Here is a 24,006-nt window from a genome sequence, read left to right as displayed (position 1 = left end):
AGCTGCTGTGTTGAGTCATCACTTCACTATGAATTCATTACATCAATAAACATTAAGTGAACACTTACTTTGTGCCAGACATTACACTGAACACTGGAGAGAAAACTTACCACATATGCACTTAATGCCTCTGCACTAAGATACTATCCACTAGAACGCAGCAAAATGCAGACTAGAGAAAAGCCATGGTACCAGAGCTGTACATACCTTCCTTTCCCTCTATCGTTTTTTGCTTCATACAGTTAATTCTAGTTTGTTCCTTTTGATTCTGGCTTTTCAGAATCTTGAAGGAATACAGATCAACAAATACTATAACGAATTAGCAGAATAATTTACAGATCATTAGCTATTCCATCTGAATGGCAGTATAAGTGGGGTAGAGGAAAACATAAAAAGTGACTATAATCCCCATTTCATAGCTTCTCAGCAAGGTACAAGGTGCCCTAAGAAACTCAAGCAAATCATAGGCCCTCAGTAAATACTCCAGAAGTGACAAGAACAAGCAGAGGATGCTATTTCCTGTACTGTATCTTTTTAAAACCATCCTAACTCGAGTATTCACAGGAAAAGCTTGACTGTCAATGAACATGTATATTCTTTTTAAACACTGGATTTTGCCATAAAATACTAATCTTATCTACTTTATTAGTGTTGCTGTGTTTCCATCAACTTAATTCAAATACGATACTTTTTTTTTAAGATGCCAAACAATTACTTTAGAAGTTCGTTCTTGAGCTTTTGGTCATAGGTCTCCTCGATACTCTTTATAGTCAACTCCCGCCTCTGCAGTCCATCACTCACGCTTTTATTTTTTTCTTCTTGCAGCCTCTGGGCACTGAAATTAGCAAAAACAGATAAGGCAAAATTGAAAAATATTAATATTGGGGAAAAGACACCATGTGTTTTTAGCCCCACAGACTCAAACTGTTCTGTGACTGTCACGGCTAGGGAGTAAAAACAAAGGGCCAGAAGTGTCCCACTATTTTAGGAGCTGATCTAGTGATGATGGATCTGAACTACAGATAGAACTCAATAGTTCTCTGGCTGGGGTGAGTGAGAAAATGCCAAAACCAAAGTGGTGTCTCACAGGAGATGGTTCACACTTAAAAAAAAATGGTCACAAGTGGTAAGCGGCCATAATCAATTCAGGGATAAAAGATTAATGTTTTAAGTTACAAAGCTACACACAAACTTCAGTTAGTATACTCAAGTGCTTGTTTCTTTTATAATACTGTTTCTAACTGACTAGCCCAGAGCTATTAAAGACATAAAATGTATTCTGGCCTTTCATAATCTACTAGTTCAATACCAGTGAACTACATCAATACTGAAGAGAAAATACTGAAAAGAGAGCAAAAGATAGATGGATCAATCAGAACGTCCCAACACTAAAGAAAGGAATGGTCTTAATAGTGAAACCTCAAGTCAAGCACAAAATCAATTCCAGAGCCGGGGAACTGGGTTCACAGGGATTCAGATCAAGCTAAAAACAGAAGCGCCAGTCAACAGAGACTATTCCAAGCAAAGGATAAAACGTCTCTGTGTTAGCGCCCTCTGCTGGTTAGTCTGTAAAGCAATGGAGCAGTATTTAGTTTATATGATATGCTTCCCTGATGGCTCAGATGGTAAACAATCTGCCTCTGATGCAGGAGACCTGGATTCGATCCCTGGTTGGGAAGATCCCTTGGAGAAGGAAACAGAAACTCACTCCAGTATCCTTGCCTGGAGAATTCCACGGAGAGAGAAGCCTGGTGGGCTACAGTCCATGGGGTCACAAAGAGTTGGACACGACTGATGACTTAACATGTTCACTTTCAGTATGCTTAGAAAGGAGGAGGAGGGAAAATGGAGGTAAATAAGTGATTACATAATCATTAACTATCAATGCCCAAATTGGTTTCCTTTTCTCGCTTATGGTCCATTTACCTCTTCAGTACTGCCAAAAACAGTAAGGTTGGTAGAGAGAAGAAATCAAATGAACCTAGCCTACATAAATGAGAAAACAACATTCATGAAAATGAAGACAAATCTTTTAAGGAAAGAAGATTCCTGGAGTGTCTGTGAGTGCTGATTAATGGCAGATAAATGGGAAAGAAGGCTTATTCCATAAACTATACAATGCTTAGCTTGCTATGTATCCTAGGTAAGATGTGAAGAACCAAAGACTGGTAAACGTTTAGAAAAAAGCAACACACACACTACAAGCAACAATTTCTCCCAATACAGGTCAACTCAGAGCCACCGTGTTCCCCTTTTTTGCCAACAGAGCAGGTCAATCTGGCAGGTCTGGCTGTCTGGAATTTAGTTACTACATGCACATGAAACCGTGAGACCTGAATGGTTGACAGAAATGGGAAACGTATGATCTCTTAAAGCATTATTTGCTTCTCCAAATTATTTGCCTGGTCCCACTGTAGCCTGATGATGGCATTTCCTTCTGCTTTCATCCCAGTGTCTAATATTTCAAAAAAATACTCATCCTCATTTCTCCTGAAGTGTGTCTTTGAAGCTAGGTGATATCACCTTTACAAACAAGAATTCTATTCTGTAGTATTAGAATATGTAGACATATTTAGTAGTTCTTTTTCATCTCGTTCATTCTGAAAGTCCAAAATGGACACATATTACTTACACTTCAAAGGCTTCAATTCTTTGCTTCAGCTCAGCTTCTCTGCCTCTCAGCAAATCTATGTCTTTTAGTAGAAGCTGCCTTTGAGCATAGATTTCTTTTGTTTCATTCTGTAGAAGAAAGCATTAATTTTTACCAAGCAAGCTAAAGAAGACAAAGGAGATTTGAACTAATACATTGCTTCCTAAATTCTAGAAAACAAAGGATGGACATTAAAGAACAATTTTCAAGAGGTTCCAATGCAAGGTATATGTTTTGCCTTTTTATCCTCACAAAAATTTATTCTCCCCCTCCCTCAAGGACTGTTTAGTTACATTACCCTGTATTTCCAGCATCCCTTGTGTATAATTACTTTGTTACATCATTAACATCTCTCAGACACTTAAAAAAACTTCCTTAAGTTCTACAGCAAGAAAAAAATGAAACAAAATGTTCATTCAGCAATAAAATAAACTTAAAAGATGATGGCCCGAATGAATGGCCACACTTCATGTATGTGTTCCCTGAACACCTATCATGTATTCAAGGCCACACTGGGTGCTGGGTACAAAAAGATGGACAGATACAGGTCAGTCCCCACCTTAAAAAAAACGCAGTTTATTCAAGGAGAGAGAGACAAACCAAGAGTTACACCACAGCGTGATGATTTCACAAAATACATCAAGACTCCACGGGACGAGCAATGCCTAGAGGAGTCCATCAGTGGGGGGTCAGGAGAGGCATCACGAGGACCTGGCATTCCAGCTGGATTTTGAAGGACTGGATGGTTTTATCAGGCCAAGAAGGGGAGGGGCATTCCAGGTGGTGGAATAAAGGCATGGTACTCTTCACAAACGGCAACCTTCTCAAGAGCCTTCAGAGATCAGTTGAATAAACCAGGGTTTGAGTCTGTGAACTGGTTGATCTAGTCAGTCGTCTTTTTTTATTTAATGTTATTGAAGTGCAGTTGATTGACAATGCTATGTTATTTTCTGCTGTACAGCAGTAACTCAGTTATACAAATACACCTTTTTTATATTCTTTTCCATTATGGTTTATTACAGGATACTGAATATGGTTCTCTGTCCCATGCTGTAGGACCTTGTTTATCCATCCTATATATAATAGTTAGCATCTGCTAATCCCAAACTCCCAATCCATCCCTCCTCCACATCCTTCCCCCATGGCAACAACAAGTCTGTTCTCTGTGTCTTTGAGTGTTTCACAGATATGTCCATTTGTCTCATATTTAAGATTCCTCACTTAAGTGATATCATATGCTATATTTGTCTTTCTGAATTTGGACAACTCAGCAGTGGCCACAGGACTGGAAAAGATCAGTTTTCATTCCAATCCCAAAGAAAGGCAATGGCAAAGAATGCTCAAACTACTGCACAGTTGCACTCATCTCACACACTAGTAAAGTAATGCTCAACATTCTCCAAGCCAGGCTTCAACAATATGTGAACCGTGAACTTCCAGATGTTCAAGCTGGTTTTAGAAAAGGCACAGGAACCAGAGATCAAATTGCCAACATCCGTCTGGATCATAGAAAAAGCAAGAGAGTTCCAAAAAAACAGCTACTTCTGCTTATTGATTACGCCAAAGACTTTGTGTGGATCACAACAAACTGTGGAAAAGTCTGAAAGAGATGGGAATACCAGACCACTTGACCTGCCTCTTGAGATATGTGTATACAGGTCAGGAAGCAACAGTTAGAACTGGACATGGAACAACAGACTGGTTCCAAATAGGAAAAGGAGTATGTCAAGGCTGTTTATTTAACTTATATGCAGAGTGCATCCTGAGAAATGCTGGGCTAGATGAAGCACAAGCTGGAATCAAGACTGCTGGAAGAAATATCAATAACCTCAGATATGCAGATGACACCACCCTTATGGCAGAAAGTGAAAAGGAACTAAAGAGCCTCTTGATGAAAGTGAAAGAGGAAAGTGAAAAAGTTGGCTTAAAGCTCAACATTCAGAAAACGAAGATCATGGCATCTGGTCCCATCACTTCATGGGAAATAGATGGGGAAACTATGGAAAGAATGAGAGACTTTATTTTTGAGGGGCTCCAAAATCACTGCAGATGGTGATTGCAGCCATGAAATTAAAAGATGCTTGCTCCTTGGAAGAAAAGTTATGACCAAGCTAGACAGCATATTAAGAAGCAGAGACATTACTTTGCCAACAAAGGTCCATCTAGTCAAAAACTATAGTTTCTCCAGTAGTCATGTATGGATGTGAGAGCTGGACTATAAAGAAAGCTGAGCACCAAAGAATTGATGTGTTTGGACTGTGGTGTTGAAGAAGACTTTTGAGAGTCCCTTGGACAGCAAGGAGATCCAACCAGTCCATCCTAAAGATCAGTCCTGAATATTCATTGGAAGGACTGATGCTGAAGCTGAAGCTCCAGTACTTTGGGCACCTGATGCAAAGAACTGACTCACCAGAAAAGACCCTGATTCTGGGCAAGATTGAAGGCAGGAGGAGAAGGGGACGACAGAGGATGAGATGGTTGGATGGCATCACCAACTCGATGGACGTGAGTTTGAGTAAACTCCAGGAGTTGGTGATGAACAGGGAGGCCTGGCGTGCTGCAGCCCATGGGATCATAAAGAGTCGAACACGACTGAGTGCCTGAACTGAACTGAATGGTATATTTGTCTTTCTGACTTTGTCACCTGTCTTCAAGATGACAGTGTTAGCGCTCGCTTTGGCAGCACATATACTAAAAGTAGAATGACACAGAGAAGATTAGCATGGTCCCTGCACAAAGATGACAGGCAAATTCGTGCAGTGGTCCATATTCTTCCTAGAATAGTGCTTTGCCATTATTAATGAACTGTGAGAAGTAGCTCAAGGCAGTGTTCCTCACCAGTAACTCCAGGTGAGGTAAGTTGAAGATGACTGAAGAAAAGGCTGGCTGTTGTTTAAGAAAATAACTAAAACCATCAGTTACTGGTTTCAGCTGACAACAGAATGGTTTATTGCTGCCACTGTCCATGCCTACACATAATTTATTTTGTATTTTTGAATAAAGACATTTGTACGTTCTTGATAAATGAGCACAAGAGCCATGTACCAATATACTGCTTTCAACTTAAACCACTGAGGCATTTTTACTACAATGCTGTTAAAATCAGGATTTTAGTGTTTGCCATCACTCGATGAGAAGTTAAGCAGCAGCTTTTCTATGGAGAGTAAGAATAATTGTGTACAGAGTAGAGAAACATCCAATTGTGTGAAAACCTTTCTATAATAAAAATTGTTTAAAGTTAAGAAAAATAGATGATATTGTTAGTATAAACACAATCCAAGCCTCACAAACACCTGTGCCTCCAACATTTATTTTACAGCTTGTTGTTCAATCACTACATCGTGTCCGAATCTTTGTGAATCCCATGGACTGCAGCACACCAGGCTTCACTGTCCTTTATTATCTCCCAGAGCTTGCTCAAACTCATGTCCATTGAATCAGTGATGACATCAAGCCACCTCATCCTCTGTTTCGCCCCTTACCTTCTGCCCTCAATCTTTCCCAGCATCAGGGTCTTTTCCAATGAGTCGGCTCTTCACATCAGGTGGCCAAAGTATTGGAGCTTCAGCTTCAGCATCAGTCCTTCCAATGAATATTCAGGGTTGATTTCCTTTACGAATGACTGGTTTGATCTCCTTGCTGTCCAAGGGACTCTCAAGAGACTTCTCCAACACCACAGTTCCAAAGCTTCAATACTTCAGCACTCAGTCTTCTTTATGGTCCAATTCTCACATCCATACACAACTACTGGAAAAACATACCTTTGACTAAAGGGACTTTTGTCAACAAAGTGATGTTTCTGCTTTTTAATACACTGTCTAGGTTTGTCATAACTTTTCTTTCAAGGAGCAAGCATCTTTTAATTTCGTGGCTGCAGTCACCGTCCAGTGATTTTGGAGCCCAAGAAAATAGTTTCTGTCACTGCTTTCACTTTTCCCCCATCATTTGCCATGAAGTGATGAGACCAGATGCCATGATCTTCGTTTTCAGAATGTTAAGTTTTAAGTCAGCTTTTTCACTCCCCTCTGTCACTTTCATCAAGAGGCTCTTTAGTTCCTCTTCACTTTCTGCCATAAGGGTGGTGTCATCTGCATATCTGAGGTTATTGCTATTTCTCCCAGCAATCTTGATTCCAGTTTGTGATTCATCTAGTCCAACATTTCGCATGATGTACTTTGCACAGAAGCTAAATAATCAGAGTGACAATGTATAGCCTTGTTGTACTCCTTTCCCAATTTGCAACCAGTCCATTGTTCCATGTCCAGTTCTAACTGTTGCTTCTTGATCTGCATACACGCTTCTCAGGAGGCAGGTAAGGTGGTCTGGTATTCCGTCCCATCTCTTGAAGAATCTTCCACAGTTTGTTGTGATCCACACAGTCAAAGGCTTTGGCATAGTCAGTGAAGCAGAAATAGATGTTTTTCTGGAATTCCCTTGCTTTTTCTATGATCCAACAGATGTTGGCAATTTGATCTCTGGTTGCTCTGCCTTTTCTAAATCCAGCTTGTCCATCTGAAAGTTCTCAGTTCACGTTCTGCTGAAGTCTAGCTTGAAGGATTTTGAGCATTACCTTGCTAGCACGTGAAAAGAGCACAAGTGTACAGTAGCTTAAACATTCTTTGGCACTGCCTTTCTTTGTGACTGGAATGAAGACTGACCTCTTCCAGCCCTGCGGCCATTGCTGAGTTTTCCAGATTTGCTGGCATATTGAGCGCAGTATTTTAACAGCATCATCTTTTAAGATTTGAAATAGCTCAGCTGGAATTCCATGACTTCCACTAGGATTGTTTGTAGTAATGCTTCCTAAGTCCCACTTGACTTCACACTCCAGGATGTCTGGCTCTAGGTGAGTGATCACACTATCATGGGAATTCGGGTCATTAAGACCTTTTTTGTACAGTTCTTCTGTGTATTCTTGCCACCTCTTCTGCTTCTGTTAGGTCCTTGCTGTTTCTGTCTTTATTGTGCCCATCTCTGCATGAAATGTTCCCTTGGTATCTCCAATTTTTTTGAAGAGATCTCTAGTTTTTCCCATTCTAAGTGAGCCCAATTCTCAGAACTGTTTATACCAAACTTATAGAGGGGGTGCAATTACCATTCAATAACTGGGTCTTTTTGAGAAGCTCCAAGCAAGGGTGGACGCTGGGAGGAAGTCTTTTACTTTCAACACAACTTCCTGACAGAAGCCCTGGCTGTCCACAGGAAGCAAGGCCCCAAATCCAGTCTGGTCTAAGACACAACCTTAACAAAGCAATCTACTGTTCCTAAAGCAATGGATCCAATCTCTCCCCACACCCACTCCTGCCACCGGGCAACCCCTCTACCTCCCATCCAGCCACCATGCTGGTGGACAGGATCACACACCCATGTGGCAGCCCTGTATGCCTCCAACTCTGTTCCCATGGCAGCACGTTGCATTTTGTTTGCATTATTGACCTCAAACCCCTACCTGCAACTCTGTCCTCTTGACCCATCTTCTTCTTCCACCCGTCAGAATCTCAAGACCTGCTTCTCAGTGTCTTTCAGGCTGCCATGTCACTGTCCCTGTTGCTTTATATTAGCGGCCACCCACCATCTTGAGCTCCCTTCCCTACCCTGCCCAACCCCAGTGTCTTCCATGAAATGGGCTGCCTTTCTGAAGCCAAGGAGATTCAGCTCTCTCAAGCTCATCTCCCTGAGCAACTCCATCCCTCCAACCTTGCTGACACTACACACCCTCCTGAGAGCTGCACTGGGGCCATCACCTGGAAACCCTGGACTTGGTCTACTGCTGGTCCAGGCTGCCCACCTCGGCTGAGCCCTTGACACAGCTCAGCAACCCTGTCTGCTTTCCAGGGCTTCGTTTCCTTTAGTGACGGCAGCTACTTCACACCTCTGATCCTCTCCTCCCTGCTGTTAACCAAACCTCACAGCTGCTGCTTCTTTGGTGCAAGTTTCTCCCACTCCCAGCATGGACCAGCCCGTTTGCAGTCCATTCCCTCCAGCCATCTCGGACAAAGGATGCCTGCACATTCTTTCCAAGTCCTGTGCTTTCCCTTGCGCTCTTGACCCCGGGCCCTACTCTAGAGATAGCCCAGAAATGGCCCCCCCCCCCACCCAGTAAATGATTTTAGAATATTACCTCCTGGTGCTTTTGAATTCTCTCTATGGTTATCTTTTCCTGAGACATCAGGGCTTCAGATTTTGCTTGACAAGTTCTCTCAAATTCGTTCTGGAACTCAGCAAGCTCCTTCTCATACTTCCTTTTTTCTTCCATTTTAATTTTCACGATTTCAGTATCTTTAAAGTATTTCAACTGCCAATTGATGACAAAAAATTGTAAATACCAATAACTATAGTAAAGAAACAGTAACAAATTCTCTCTTCACTGTTAGCTTTAACATTAATGCTATCTAAATATATTTAGTTTAATTCATCTTCATGTTTCATCTCATTCACTACACTTACAGGGTGTATTCAAGTCATAAAGACTGACATCATCTGGCAAGAGAAACAGTACGCACAACATTCATTAGTAAAGATTGTAGTGATTTCCCCATATACCGAAGGTGAAGACATTAAAAGACAAGCAAAAACATCACTCTTAATGATAACAAGATAAATCTTACCTTCTGACTCATTTCTGCCCGTAGCTGCTGTTCTACTTCCCTCTTATATTCGTTTAACTTGATTTCTAAGGATTCTAACTTTGGCTGCTGAGGGCAAGCACCTGCAAACTCATTGTCAATAAGTTGAAGCTTCTCCGCTACCAAAAAATAACATGGAAAATGAGGTCAGAGAGACACGGGCAGGTGAGCAAACGGCCAGAGCTCTGTTCAAGCACAGCGTATACTTAGGAGAAAGTGTTAAGGATGTCTGCCATTTACTTATTAATACAAATGTGTCCAAAAAGTGAGAGAGCTTAATGGACAGGTAAGTGATTAACCAAGTATAACAAATTTCATGGCAGATTCGAGGTGTGTAAGTGTTCGCCATAAAGCTTTCAACTGTTCTGAAAGTTTGAGAATCCAATATAAAATATCAGGTGAAAAGAAAACAAAAAGTATACTTTAAGTCAAATAACAGTGGCATCCCTTTCTAGTGTCTACGTGCCACAGGAGAAGGCTCTTTGACTGCACTTTAGTTAGAGCTGACTCACACTTTCAAAATACTGACCCTAAGAGGAATCAAAGATCACATGTTTCACTTCCTCCACTTCACAGAGGAGGAAACTGATGCCCATCCAGTTGAAGGGACTTCCAGAGGGCTAAACAGCTACATAATGGCATCAGTGGGGCTAAGGCCAGGTCTATGATTGTCTCACATTCCAGCAGTCTTTCCAGGAGACTCCCAGCCCTCAAACCAACTGTGGATTTGAAACCAACCATGAAGCACACTGCAAACCTGGCCCTCTCATACAGTCTTAATCATGTGTGACACCAATATCATCAAAAAGCAGGCAGAGGAAAAAACGGCTGGCAGAAGCAGACTAAAATATGTGTGCTCATTCGTATCCGACTCATGGACTGGGGCATGCCAGGCTCCTCTGTCCATGGGGCTTCTCCAGACAAGAATGCTGGAGTGGGTTGCCATTCCCTTCTCCAGGGGATCTTCCTGACCCAGGGATTGAACCCAGGTCTTCTGTACTGCAGGAGAATTCTTGACCACTTGAGTCATCAGGGAGTAAAATATTGGCAGTGATGTCTCTGATTGGCAAAATGTCAGCCATGGTTTTCCATCTACTTTTCTGTATTCTACCAGAACCCTGTACAGCAGAAAAGGGTCCGGGTCATGGACCAGAAAACCTGGACTCTGGTATCAGTTCTAACCCAGACAGGACGTTGCCTAATTGTTCTTCCTCAAGTGACCTTAGCTTTGTCAACTGTAAAATGAAAGGATGGCCCACTGACTTCTCTAGTTCCCTGCAATGCAGGTAGTCTGAGATCCTCCCACTTTAGTGGCTATAACATAAAGTCAGATGAGACACAGGGAAGAACCTCCCAGTCAAGAGAGCTTTAACCCAACAAACAAGAAAGGAAGTGAGCCTCTGGATCCCCGTGAGAGGTGGAAAGCATAGCCCTGGTCGTCAAGAAGGAAGGAGCAGCCCTGGAGAGCAGTTCCTGGTCCTTCTGAGAAAAAATGAGCAACAATTCCAGAAAACATGCCACCAGCAGCCTGCATCCTGCTTAGTGAAGCAAAAAATACATAATACAGTAAGTACATCAGGCCATCACCTTCACTGAAAAAAGAAAATGGAAGAAGTGTAATTATGGAAGAGGATCACAATTACCAAGAGAGTCTTTGACGGGAAATGTTGAACTTGTCTGAGTTTCCATATTGCAACTTTCTTTATTCTGATGATATTTTGCCAGTTCTTTCAGAAATTGTATAAGAAAACCTGAAAGACACAATGTATACAGTTTTGTTTCACACCTTTCTTTCATTCAACTATTGCTCAATCACTGTTTATGCAATCTTGGTTTTATAACATTATCTTTTTCACATCATGTATCTTTTAAGAATAATTTCTGAGGAAAGGCCTTTCCAAGTATGACATCAAACATGAAAATTAAGAACTTATATAAGGCATGAAATAACAAAGTCAAAAGACAAATGATACACTGGAAACAAGTATTTGCAATAATATGGAGACAGGACTAATTTTCATAGTATAAAGAGCTTTTCAACATCAGCAAGAAAACAGAAAAATAGGGCAAGACACGGACAAAGTTTACAGAAAAAATTTTCAGTGTTAAATAAACGAGCAAAATAAAAATAAATGCAAATTAATACTACAAAAGAAAGACTATATTTTCTCAATACACATATTATCAAAGTTTTAATCTTTAGCACTCTAAGTGTTGGCAAGGGAGCAGGGAAGCAGGCGTGCTCTTTCACTTGGGAGGGAAATTGGTCAGTGTTTATGGATATTCAAAATCCAAGTGCCCTTTAACCCAGTCATTCTTCCTCTCTGAATTTACAGAACTACACTTTCTCAAAAGGGTGTAGCACTGCACACCACACGCTTCTAATGGCAAACGCCAAATAATAAAATCTTCATCAACATGGGGATAATTAAATACATTCTTTAAACATAATTAGTTTAAGTACAGTGATAAAAATATATTGCTGGACAAAGGAAGCGAATTGCACAATAGTATAATATAATCCCATTTATGAACATATGTGGTTTAATTACATATAGACTTTGACCCCCATAAACTAAATGCTGGTAGGATACACAAGACACTCTTCATTCTAGTTATCAGCAGAAAGTGAAATTAGAGAATATGAACAGAAGTTTCTATTTTTCTTTTACTTTATACCTTTATGAATAGTTTGAAACTTTTTTTTTCTTTTTGGCTGTGCCATGTGGCTTGTAGGATCTTAGGTTCCTAACCAGAAATCGAACGTAGGTCCCCAGCAATGGAAGGATGGAGTCCTGACCGATGGACCACCAAGGAATTCCCTGAAACTTGTTTTGGGTTTTTTTTTTTTAAGTCATGAGTATAAGTTTTTAAGTTAGTATAAGTTTATAAGTTTTCACTTTCTTAGAACAGATGACTGGATTTCTGCATCAGCCAAGGGCCTTTTTTCCTTTACTACTGAAGATATTACAATATACTAGATCTTTTTAACTGTGGTTGATTGACAATGTTACTTTCCTCTGTACAGCAAAGTGATTCAGTTTTACATATATGTACTTTTTAAAGAATATTCTTTTCCACTGTGGTTTATCATAGGATACGGAATATGGTTCTCTGTGCTCTACAGTAGGACCTTGTTGTTTATCCATTCCCTATGTAAAGCTTACCTCTGCTAACCCCACCCTCCCCCACCTTGGCAATCACAAGTCTGCTCTCTCTGTCTGTGAGGCTATTTCTGTTCCACAAGAGCAAGTGCAAGTGAAGTTGCTCAGTTGTGTCCGACTTTTTGCGACCCCATGGACTGCAGCCTACGAGGCTCCTCCGTCCATGGGATTTTCCAGGCAAGAGTACTGGAGTGGGTCGCCATTGCCTTCTCCAAACTATGTATGCTAATGCTAAGCCGCTTCAGTCGTGTCCGACTCTGTGCGACCCCATAGACGGCAGCCCACCAGGCTCCGCCGTCCCTGGGATTCTCCAGGCAAGAATACTGGAGTGGGTTGCCATTTCCTTCTCCAAAACTATGTATACATACTTATTTATAAATATCTCTATGTCTCATCTGTATCTATGTTAAGCTAAACATGAGCTCATACAGATGTCTCCAATGCCACCAGTACCATATGAATCTTAGCCTCCTCCTGTTTATCTCTAAGTTCCCACCTGGCTCCCACCATCTATTATTCCATTACTGTATTGTTCAACTCCAGCCCACACATATAACGGTTTCAAAACTTTCAACCAGCACCCCCATGAGAAGTAACTCACCTTGACTACATAGCCTATGTAGGTTCTTCTGCCTTCAGTTGCAGTCTTCATCCCTCTCCAGAGTTAGACAGGTAGGCATATCTTTGCCCCACCCCTTTCAGTGAGGTTACTATGGTTACATTGTTTTGTCACAATCAGCATTTAAACCTGAGGTCACCTGACCTCTTACCCTTGCATACATGAAGGCTCACTCTTTGTAAAGCTCTACAGGATTTGACAAATGTCTAGCACCATGTATTCTACCATTACCGTAATTTAAGAACACTTTCACCACCCTAAAAAACATCCTATGCTTCCCCTCTTCAACCTGCTACCCCTTCCCTCCACATCCCTAGCAACCACCTAGCAACAAAGTGGTCAGGTGTGCTGACCACCTCTATAGCTTTGCCTTTCCCAGGATGTCACATATATGGAATCATAGACCATGTAGCCTTTTCAGAGGAGCTTCTTACATTAACAACACAGAGTTGCGATTCATTTCTCTCTAGCTATCAAGCTTCATGGCTTGATAGCTCATTCCTTTTAGCTGAATAGTATTTCCCTGTTGGGATGTACCACAGCCTGTTTATCCATTCACCCACCAAAAGACATCTTGTTTGTTCCCAATTTCTGGCAACTGTAAATAAAGTTGCTATAAACACTCACATACAGTTTAAGTCACTTGGGTAAATACCTAGGACCATGACTGGTGGATCATCCAGTAAGACTATGTTTAGTTTTACCACCAAACTACTCCCCCCCCCCCGCCGCAAGTGGCTATACCATTTTGGATTTCCACCAGCAATGAGTGAGAGCATCTGTTACTCCACATCCTTCCAGCACTTAGTGCCATAAGTGAGCTGGATCTTAGCCATCCCAATACATGGGAAGTGTTATCTCATTTCTGTTTTAACTTCCATGTCTAATAACAAATAACATGGAGCATCTTTTGATATGCTTACTTGCCATCTGCCTATCTTCTTTGGAGAGCTACCTGTTCACACCCTTTGCTCATTTTTCAACTGATTTGTGTCTTTATTGTTGAGTTTTCAGAGTTTTTGGTATACTTTTGACACAAGTCCTTTATTGGATGTCTTTTGCCAAGACCCTCCCCCCGTCCGTAATTTGTCTTTTCACTCTCATAGAAAGGCGTTTTTAAATTTTAACAAAATCTAACTAGTCTATTTTTTTCTTTCATTTAATCATGCTTTTGATGTTTATATCTCATCACCAAAACCCAGGTGACAAAGATTTTCTCCTAATGTTTTCTTCCAGAAAACATTATCGTTTTGTGTTTTACATTTAGATATATGATTCATTTTCAGTTAATTTTTGTGTAAGGTGTAAGGTCTGTGTCCAAGTTCATTTTTGTGCATATGCATGTCCAATTGCTCCAGCATCACTTGTTGAAAAGTCTAAGTTTCCTCCACTAAATTGCTTTTTCCTTTGTCAAAAACTAGTCGACTATGTTTGTATAGACCTATTTTTGGGTTCTCTATTCTGTCCCACTGATCTATTCTTTTGTCAATCATAGGTAAGGATTTTAACTTCAAGAAAGAAGAGTCAGTGTCCAAATTTTCCACCCAGCTATTTTCTGGGTACCATTTATCTCTGAAAGGAAAAATTAGGTGTTGGAAGGATGCGTAGTGGAATCTAGGGGAAAGTACCAAAACCATCCAACAGATCAGCATCCTCAAAGTATAAACACAGTTAGATAAGACCAAAGATCTCTGTCAGGAAATACACAACTGTCAGGTCCAAAATATCTTCCTACAGGTTTTTTTGATGGTCTCAATTTCTTGATGCTGAAGCTCCAGTACTTTGGCCACCTGATGTGAAGAGCCGACTCACTGGAAAACACCCTGATGCTGGGAAAGATTAAAGGCAAAAGGAGAAGAGAGCGACAGAGGATGAGATGGTTGGATGGCATCACTGATTCAATAAACATGAATCTGAGCCAACTTTGGGAGACAGAAGACAGGGAAGCCTGGCGTGTTGGCAGTCCATGGGGTCTCAAAGCATTGGACACAACTTAGTGACTGAACAATAACAACAATTTCTTAATTGGAAGTCACTGATTTTAAAATCATTTCATTGTAACAGTAGCTGTTTTACCGTTAGCCAAGAGTTTTATCCAAATTATGCCACTAGGATACATGACGTGTCTGCAATTCAGTTTTTCTTACTTTCAGGGATTTTACTCGGAGGCTGGGTGAAGCTGGTATGAGATGTTGACCAGACGTCTTTCTGAACTAGAAAGGTTCAAAGAATGACTTTAAAAGCAAAAAGCTATTTTTAATAATATACATACCTAGAAATAAGTGGATTATTTAAAAACCCCTTACAGCCCCTAATTCCTTCCTGAAATAGTTACACTACAGACAGCAGCTATTTACTTAGACCTGTACTGTCCAATGGAGAAGGCAATGGCACCTCACTCCAGTACTCTTGCCTGGAAAATCCCATGGATGGAGGAGCCTGGAAGGCTGCAGTCCATGGGGTCACTGAGGGTCGGACACAACTGAGCGACTTCACTTTCACTTTTCACTTTCCTGCATTGGAGAAGGAAATGGCAACCCACTCCAGTGTTCTTGCCTGGAGAATCCCAAGGACGGGGGAGCCTGGTGGGCTGCCGTCTATGGGGTCGCACAGAGTCGGACATGACTGAAGCGACTTAGCAGCAGCAGGAGCAGTGCTGTCCAATATGACAACCAGTAGCCAAAAATCGTGTAGCTATTTAAATTATAATCTCAGTTCCTCACACCAACCACATTTGAAGTGCTCAGTAACCCCATGGTGGCTAGTGGCTACAATATTAGAAAACACAGATTCAGACATTTCCATCATCACAGAGTTACACTAGACACCATTGCCTTAGACTCTACAACCCCGGATCACCTATCATCCTCAGCTTCAGTAAGGATGAGCTACTCTGCAGGTGGTCTAGAGTATCTTGTGATCCAAATATTATATACAGCATGGATAAGCAACAAGATCCTACTGTACAGCACAGGAACTATGTTCAATATCCTATGATACTGGATATGAGGGAAAGAATAGGAAAAAGAATGTATATGTATGTATAACTGAATCACTTTTCTGTACAGCTGAAATCAATGCAATACTGTAAGTCAACTATACTCCAATAATACAATGAAGTGAAGTGAAGTGGAAGTCGCTCAGTTGTGTCTGACTCTTTGCGATCCCATGGACTATACAGTCCATGGAATTCTCCAGGCCAGAATAAGGGAGTGGGTAGCCGTTCCCTTCTCCAGGGGATCTTCCCAACCCAGATCTCCCACATTGCAGGTGGATTCTTTACCAGCTGAGCCACAAGGGAAGCCCAACAATACAATAAAACAGAACAAAAATAGAATGTCATGTGATTCACTTATCCTCTGCTAACATTACATCCAGGAGGCCAGGCAGTTAAGTGACAGACGAATGACTGGCAGAAACTAGGTACTCAAGTGTTTGCCGAATGGTAATTAATGAATGTCCCAATGAGGATGGTAGCAATGTTGGCAACAGACAAAATCCAGGAGCACACCAACATTAATAGGGCCATTACATCATGTTACAGATTTTTTGAAAAGCTCCAAATAACAGCTATGCAACACAGGCAGGGTACTGGCTTACGTTCATACTACCAAGTCCATCAAGTCCAGCCCGTGGCCTGGCACCCACAGCAGCTGTAAAGGGAGAAAGAACCTCAGCTTCCCTCCTTCTGTGTAGGCAAAAATCCACCTCTTTCACCTCTCCACTCCCTGTCAGCCTCCTCGGCTTTTACACAGAATAGGGCACCACACTTCACTCTTGGCACCCCTGCTCACCCAGTGTGGGGGTTTCTCCCCGCACCAAGCCATACTCTTATGAGGCCAGCGGCGTGTCCTACAATTTAACTCAATTCTGACACTGTCCACCTGGAGCTAGGAACTGATCCCACCGGTGAAGGGCCTCATTACCACAACACTGATCCCCCACCTCTCACAGATATCTTAACACGTCCTTCAGATGCCAGCCCCAAGCCCAGGTTGTCACCTGTGCTTCTGAGCAATGGCTATTGATAGGAGATGCCATCCTCCTCCTTGCGCTTGTTGAATGTGTCCGACAGCTCACAGAACTCAGTGAAGCACTTAGACTTGGCAATTTATTAAAGGACATGATAATGGATACAGATGAACAGCTGAATAGGAGAACTGCACAGGAGCTGAGCAGGAGCCTGAGTTCCATGCCCTCTCCAGGCATGCCACTCCCCCAGCACCTCCACCTGTGCACTGACCTGGAAGATCTGTGAACCCTGTACTTTGGGGATTTATGAAGACTTCATCACACATGCGTGACTGATTATTAACACCATTTTTAGTCCTTCTCCCTTCAACAGAATGCGGGGGCAGGGCTGAAAACCCCAAGCTTCTAATCATGGCTTGGTCCTTCTGATGACCAGCCCCTATCCAGGAGCATACCCAGTGCTGGCTCGTTCAAACAAGAGACACCCAGAAACTGCAAGGGTTTCTGGAGCCCTGTGTCAAGAACTGAGGTCAAAGACCAACACCAGAACAAGAGATGCTCCATGTGTTCTTAGGAAATTACATGGGTTTGGGGAGCTGTGTGCTGGGACTTGGGGGTAGAGATCAATATATATTTTTTCTATTATCTCAGAGTAGTTGGGCTTCCCAGGTGGCGCTAGTGGTAAAGAACTCACCTGACAATGCAGGAGACTTAAAAGATGAGGGTTCAATCCCTGGGTCAGGAAGATTCCCTAGAGAAGGAAATGGCAACCCACTCCAGTATTCTTGCCCAGAAAATCCCATGGACAGAGGAGCCTGGAGGGCTACAGTCCATAGGGTAGCGAAGAGTGAGACATGACTGAAGCGACAGCATTAGACCTATATAAACACTTGATTACAAAAATAACATACAACATACAGTTCATTCTTCAAGCAAATACGAATACAATACTCGATATACTGTACTTGGGGGATATCTAGGATACAAAGACAGATGCCTAAACATTGTTCTCTTTGTTTTGGAGGTGTTTCATACAGTGGGTATCTTAAAAAAAAAAAAAAAAAAAAAACTAGCATTCAACCTATTTGTAGGGCTTTTGATGCTATCTCTAGCTTTCTTATTTGAGTAAGAGCTATCTTAAAAGGTTGAAAATTGGGGGAAAAGGATCCACATTTATCAAAACAAATGACTGGTTCTATTTTAAAATGAACTGCCAGCAAGGAAAAGCCAATGATTCAATTTAAATTCCCTTAAATGATTCAATTTAAATGCCCTATTCTTCCACCTAAAAATTATTAGTTTCATACTTTTATACAAAAAAACACATAACAAAAATGTTCCGATTCTCTACAAAGATGAAGTCTCCTACCTTTTTGGTTTTCTTTATCAAAGCCTGTAATCTGTTAAAAGAAAACAGTTTACTTTTATTCAACTATTCAGTTATTATTAACAAACCAAAGCAGATTATTAAAAACTAAACAATCCTACCAGTGATTTGTAGAGACTGGATTCAGGACTGATTTTAAAAAGATGCAATAGATTCTGCATAGTAAATACCTTAAAAAAGAAAAAGTACACATATTTCAACATCAACGATTAAGTGATGATTTAGGATGTTTCGGAATATAAGACTAAAAATCATGGTTCAGACTAAATAAGATTATAAATATATGCTAATAACGTAAAATGTAAGCTTTCTCATACTATTAAATAAATTACACTAAACTTTGAGGTCAAAAGGATAAAATTTCTCTTGATCATGTAACTAACCTCCAAATAATTCACATCAAAGATGATATACCTGGGGCTTCCCTGGTGACTCAGTGGTGAAGAATCTGCTTGCCAATATAGGAGACATGAGTTTGATCCCTGGTCCGGGAAGATCCCACATGCCATGGAGCAGGTAAGCCTGTGCACCACAATTATTTTATTTAAATTGTGGCTCTTCATTTAAATTACACTAAACTTTGACATCCCCACTCGACAGGGACCTCAGGGAACCTCTCGTGTTGCCTCAGGGAAGTCAGGCCTCCTTTTGAGTGAGGGGGGAACTCTCAATTGCTCTCGAGTTGCTGCAGGCGAATCGAGAGTCATCTCGCATAGAGTGGGGAATTGCGTGGTTTTTCTCGAGTTGCGGTGGAAAGCTTGGGGTTCCTCTCGAGTTGCAATGGGGACCTGAGGGAACCTCTCATGTTGCCTCAGGGGAGTCAGGCCTCCTTTCGAGTTGCAAGGGGGTACTTGGGATTGCTCTCGATTCGCTGCAGGGGAATTGGGCCTCATCTCGAGTTGCAGTGGGAAACTCTACAGCTCACCTGCTACAACTACTGAAGCCCACCGGCCAGAGAGCCCGTACTCCACAAGAGAAGCGCTGGCAAAGAGAAGCCTCATGCTGAAACAAAAAGTAGCCCCGCTTGCCACAACTAGAGAAAAGCACGTGCAGCAACGAAAACCCAGCACAGTCTAAAATAAATTCAAAAAAAATTTTTAATATCTTTAAAAAATGACATGCCTGACAGAATAACAGAAATGGTTAATGGCTTACAGCTGACACTCAAATATCTGAGTTCACCCATGAACATGTGAGTATATTCCAGGGTCTCTCAATGGCAATGAAGTTTTAAAATTACTATTGCTTCAAAATGGAAATAAACTAAGTTTTTACTCTCTTTGAAACTATAAATGTTTAAAGCTATTTTAGATACACCTGTGGTCAAACATTTTGCGTAATTTTTTAAATTTTATTTATCCTGGTTGCACTGGGTCTTCGTTGCTGTGCATGGGCTTTCTCTAGTTGTGGCCAGTGGGGGCTACTCTTCACTGCAGTGTGCAGGCTTCTCATTGCAGTGGCTTCTCTTATTACAGAGCAGAAGCTCTAGGGCTTGGGGGCTTATTTGCTCTGCAGCACGTGGGATCTTCCCAGGCCAGGGAATTGAATCTGTGTCCCCTGCATTGGCAGGCAGATTCTTAGCCACTCCACCACCAGGGATGTCCCTTGAGTGAATATTTTTAACATGTATTTCTACTATCATGTGTATTATTATGTCTACCCTGAGGACATTGATATAATCTTCTGTTGGTTTTCCTTTAAAGAAAATATTTTATAGTACAGAAATCTTTAAGAGTGTGAACTACATCAGTGCTATAACGATGTGATTGACTATTATTCGTTTGAGTGGCAAAATTGTGAAATATGAGAAACACAGGTGGAAGGATCAAAAAGGAATTTCTAAGGCTGGTAAAATTTGCTTGTTTAAATATAATGTATCTATTTATTATTTGTTTACTTAAGTATTTATTTATTTACTTGGCTGGGCTGGGTCTTAGCTGTGGTATGTGAGATCCAGTTCCCTAACTGAGGATTGAACCCAGAACCCCTGCACTGGGAGTGTGGAGTCTTAGGCAGAGCCACCAGGGAAGTCCCTACACAGGATATTTAAATTTTAAGTTTTTCCAATAACAACACTGTTGTTCTCTTACAACTTCTGAGTATCCCACTCTTGGGCAATTATGGCCAAGATAAACAGCAAAAACACAGGGACAACCCCAAGACTGAACCCTGATGTAAACTACAGACTTCAGGGGATAATGAAGTGCCAGTGTAGGTTCACTGAATGTAAAAATGTACACAGTAGAAAATGCTGGGGTTGTGGGGGAGGCTATGCTTGTGTGGGGTCAGGGAGCAGATGCACTGCTTTTTGCTATAAACATAGACTGCTCTAAAAAATTAAGTCTATTAAAAAAACCCAGAGAGTTGGCTATATCTATCTACCTTTAAAATAACACAGTGTAACTAGTATGTTCAATGGTTGGTGGAGAGACAGTTAAAATAATTAGGAAAAAGCTGTTTCGCTATTTAAGAACTCCACAGGTTTTTAAAAGGTACTTATTCTTCTCTTCGGAGAAGGCAATGGCACCCCACTCCAGTCCTCTTGCCTGGAAAATCCCATGGATGGAGGAGCCTGGTAGGCTGCAGTCCATGGGGTCGCTAAGAGTCAGACACGACTGAGCGACTTCACTTTCACTTTTCACGCACTGGAGAAGGAAATGGCAACCCAGTCCAGTGTTCTTGCCTGGAGAATCTCAGGGATTGTGGAGTCTATGGGGTCGCACAGAGTCGGACACGACTGAAGCGACTTAGCAGTAGCAGCAGCAGCAGTATTCTTCTCTTACTTAATCACAAACAGGACAAGTATCTGAAGAGACTATAGCAGAGTTACGAAAGTACATTGTAGATGTAGATTAATGCCCTGGTTGCCACTTACAAATCATGTCCGTTTGAGTAAATCATCTCACCTCGCCAGAGGCTGGATCCTCACCTCTAATTCATCTACTATAATGGCAACCCACTCCAGTATTCTTGCCTGGAAAATCCCATGGACGGGGGGCCTGGTGGGCTGCAGTCCATGGGGTCCCTAGGAGTCGGACACGACTGAGCAACTTCACTTTATTTTTTTCACTTTCATGCATTGGAGAAGGAAATGGCAACCCACTCCAGTGTTCTTGCCTGGAGAATCCCACGGATGGGGGAGCCTGGTGGGCTGCCGTCTATGGGGTCGCACAGAGTCAGACACGACTGAAGCGACTTAGCAGCAGCAGCAGTAGCAGTCTCACAACAGATGTTCAAGATAAATGGCAGTTTAGGGTCTCAGACTACATGGAGTGTCAGGTCAATTCTAGCTCCAAAACATCACAATTTTATAAAGACAAAGCAAGCCGCAAAGGAACTGGTAACAATGTTAGATTTCATACTCCTTTGTCACATTAACAAATACATGATGTAATTTCAGAGACAAAAAAGAAACAGACCCAGCTATCCAGGGAGCACTTCCTTATTACCTGAGGAAGAAGCTACTAACACAAAGTTCAGAAAAGCAAAGATGTTACCTTTTCTTTTGCCAAGCCACTTTCCGGAAAGAAGACAGAAAGCGAATACTCATAGCCACATCTCTGTAAGTGATCGGCCACTAGAGAGTTGGAAGCTCCTATTAAGAGGGAGCTCTCTTCCACTGAGATGGATGGGGACTGCACTTTACCATTTAGAACAGGGTGCATCAGTTCGTGAATTAGCTGGTTTCTGAGTTGCGTCTAGAACAAATACAAAAATGAAACAAAAGAGAAAACAATTTCAGCAGGACTTTTTTCCACTGGAGGTACACGGATTTGTCACACGAATTAGAATCCTTCCTTTTATTTCCAGAATGGCTCAAGATTCATGGCCACAAGTTAAGAACCTTCTCCTCCACACTCTGTCTTACCCTGTGAGACAAACAGCCCAGTGGGTTCTGGAAAGAGCAGCTTGACTGGGGGTGAGCCACAATGTGATGAGACTCACTTCACTTTCCAGTTCAGGAACTTTTCATTGGGGTTTCAAATATAGGAGAAAATTCGGCTACTCCCTCAATTCTCTGCAGATTATTGGAGGAGATGAAAATATCTGGTTAAATATGTTAAAGTATATTAATCAAAGTAAAATAAGGTTCCCAAAAGGGAAATAATATATGCAAGAGAGAAATCAGTAAACCCAAAAACACTTACTAAGATTCACTTTCATCTGACCTATTTATAATTCTAGACACTGTAAAACGTAATAATTTTCCTCTATCTTACAAAGGAGAAAATTAAGGTTCAACGTGGCTAATTTTCTCAAGGTTATAACATGAGCATCATTATTCATTTGGGTTTTAAGAAAATCCCCTAAGTTATTTGAACTAATGGATATTTATTTTAACTATTTTGCACATAATCTGGAAACATACAACTGGGCCGAGTTTAAGAGTACACTGCCTAGATTCATGGCAGTTCAGCAGTAAATAACATCTAAGAAATTGTTATTAATAGAACACAAACAAGAAACAAATGGAGATCTTGTTCTATCTCTTTCTTCTATCCTTTAGCTAAAGAGTAGAAAGTATATACTTAGTAGTGTAGAACAGAACTTATTATATGTATTATATGTATATCTAAAATCCTATAGTAAATGACACTTTTACACTAAATGAATATACATGCTTTGTCTCATCTGATGCAGTTAAGTAACTGAAAAGAGAAAACTATAGCCTTCCCCACCAGTAAAATGTAATGGTTTAATTTAATTTGAAACATAGGGAAGAAGAAATACATTCAGGTCCAGCTTAACTAAAAGGATTTAAAGTGTCTGGCAAACAAGTACTGAAATGGGTAAGAATTAAATTAGGGATATAAGTAGGGTTAAATGAAAAGAAGAGTAGCAAACAGTGGAATGACATTACAGACGAATTTCCATCTAAACAAACACAAAAAGCACACCATCTAGCACTTGCTAGAAGGAATCCAAAAAGTGGCTGGGGGCTTTCCAGAAGCCAATGCAAAGCGGCAAATCTATTTTCAGAATTCAAGCCTGCAATGTCCCTAAGACAGAAATAAGGACAGAGCCCTCACCAGAAAATTTGCCTATTAAAAATTTCTCCCCCAAAAGCACTGGGGAGTTTGGGATTTTGAGCATGAGCCACCTGTTCTCCTTACTTGGCCCTACAATAAACCTTTCTCTGCTCAAAAAACAAAACAAAAAAACCCACAAATGTTGTGGGTGGTGGAGGAGAAGTGGGAGAGATGAAAATTATGGACCCTCAGCACATCTCTCAGAAATTGACAGAGTATAAAACCAACATTACTCTATCCAGTAAGGATCTCACTCAGATTTAACGGACAAATCAAAAACTTTACAGACAAGCAAAAGCTAGGAGAATTCAGCGCCACCAAATCAGCTTTACAACAAATGTTAAAGGAACTTCTATAGGCAGGACACACAGGAGAAGAAAAAGGCCCACAAAAACAAACCCCCAAAAATTAAGAAAATGGTAACAGGATCATGAGTGAGTGAATGAGTGAAGTCGCTCAGTCGTGTCCGACGCTTTGCGACCCCGTGGACTATAGCCCACCAAGCTTCTCTGTCCATGGGATTCTCCAGGCAAGAATACTGGAGTGGGTTGCCATTTC

At 41.3% G+C, this 24,006-nt stretch overlaps 1 protein-coding gene and 1 non-coding gene across 11 annotated transcripts in view; one reads left to right on the top strand and one right to left on the bottom strand.

Moving 5' to 3' along the window:
* Nucleotides 1-24,006, bottom strand: part of OFD1 (OFD1 centriole and centriolar satellite protein) — a 59,458-nt gene that overhangs the window by 27,668 nt on the left and 7,784 nt on the right. For 3 of the 10 annotated variants that reach the window (XM_025276734.3, XM_025276735.3, XM_025276736.3), the window contains exons 3-11: nucleotides 21,916-22,116; nucleotides 18,520-18,588; nucleotides 18,401-18,431; nucleotides 15,207-15,272; nucleotides 10,920-11,027; nucleotides 9,259-9,395; nucleotides 8,772-8,945; nucleotides 2,633-2,739; nucleotides 716-835 (exon numbers count right to left, since the gene is read on the bottom strand). In XM_025276734.3, the coding sequence (XP_025132519.2) occupies nucleotides 716-835; nucleotides 2,633-2,739; nucleotides 8,772-8,945; nucleotides 9,259-9,395; nucleotides 10,920-11,027; nucleotides 15,207-15,272; nucleotides 18,401-18,431; nucleotides 18,520-18,588; nucleotides 21,916-22,116 (1,013 nt within the window). Of the gene's footprint in view, nucleotides 1-715; nucleotides 836-2,632; nucleotides 2,740-8,771; nucleotides 8,946-9,258; nucleotides 9,396-10,919; nucleotides 11,028-13,041; nucleotides 14,876-15,135; nucleotides 15,273-17,725; nucleotides 18,283-18,400; nucleotides 18,432-18,519; nucleotides 18,589-18,832; nucleotides 18,868-21,915; nucleotides 22,117-22,286; nucleotides 22,437-24,006 lie in introns of those variants that run through there. The other 7 variants (XM_025276738.2, XM_025276740.2, XM_025276737.3 and 4 more) reach the window with 7 other exon arrangements.
* LOC112582376 lies at nucleotides 5,318-5,424 on the top strand. Its single transcript, XR_003106915.1, has one exon. It is a non-coding gene; the product is annotated as a U6 spliceosomal RNA (small nuclear RNA).

This window comes from Bubalus bubalis, chromosome X (assembly GCF_019923935.1).
Source record: "Bubalus bubalis isolate 160015118507 breed Murrah chromosome X, NDDB_SH_1, whole genome shotgun sequence".
Classification (NCBI taxonomy): Eukaryota; Metazoa; Chordata; class Mammalia; order Artiodactyla; family Bovidae; genus Bubalus; species Bubalus bubalis.
Note: the sequence above shows the minus strand (reverse complement) of the source record. Positions and strands in the feature narration are given on the sequence as shown.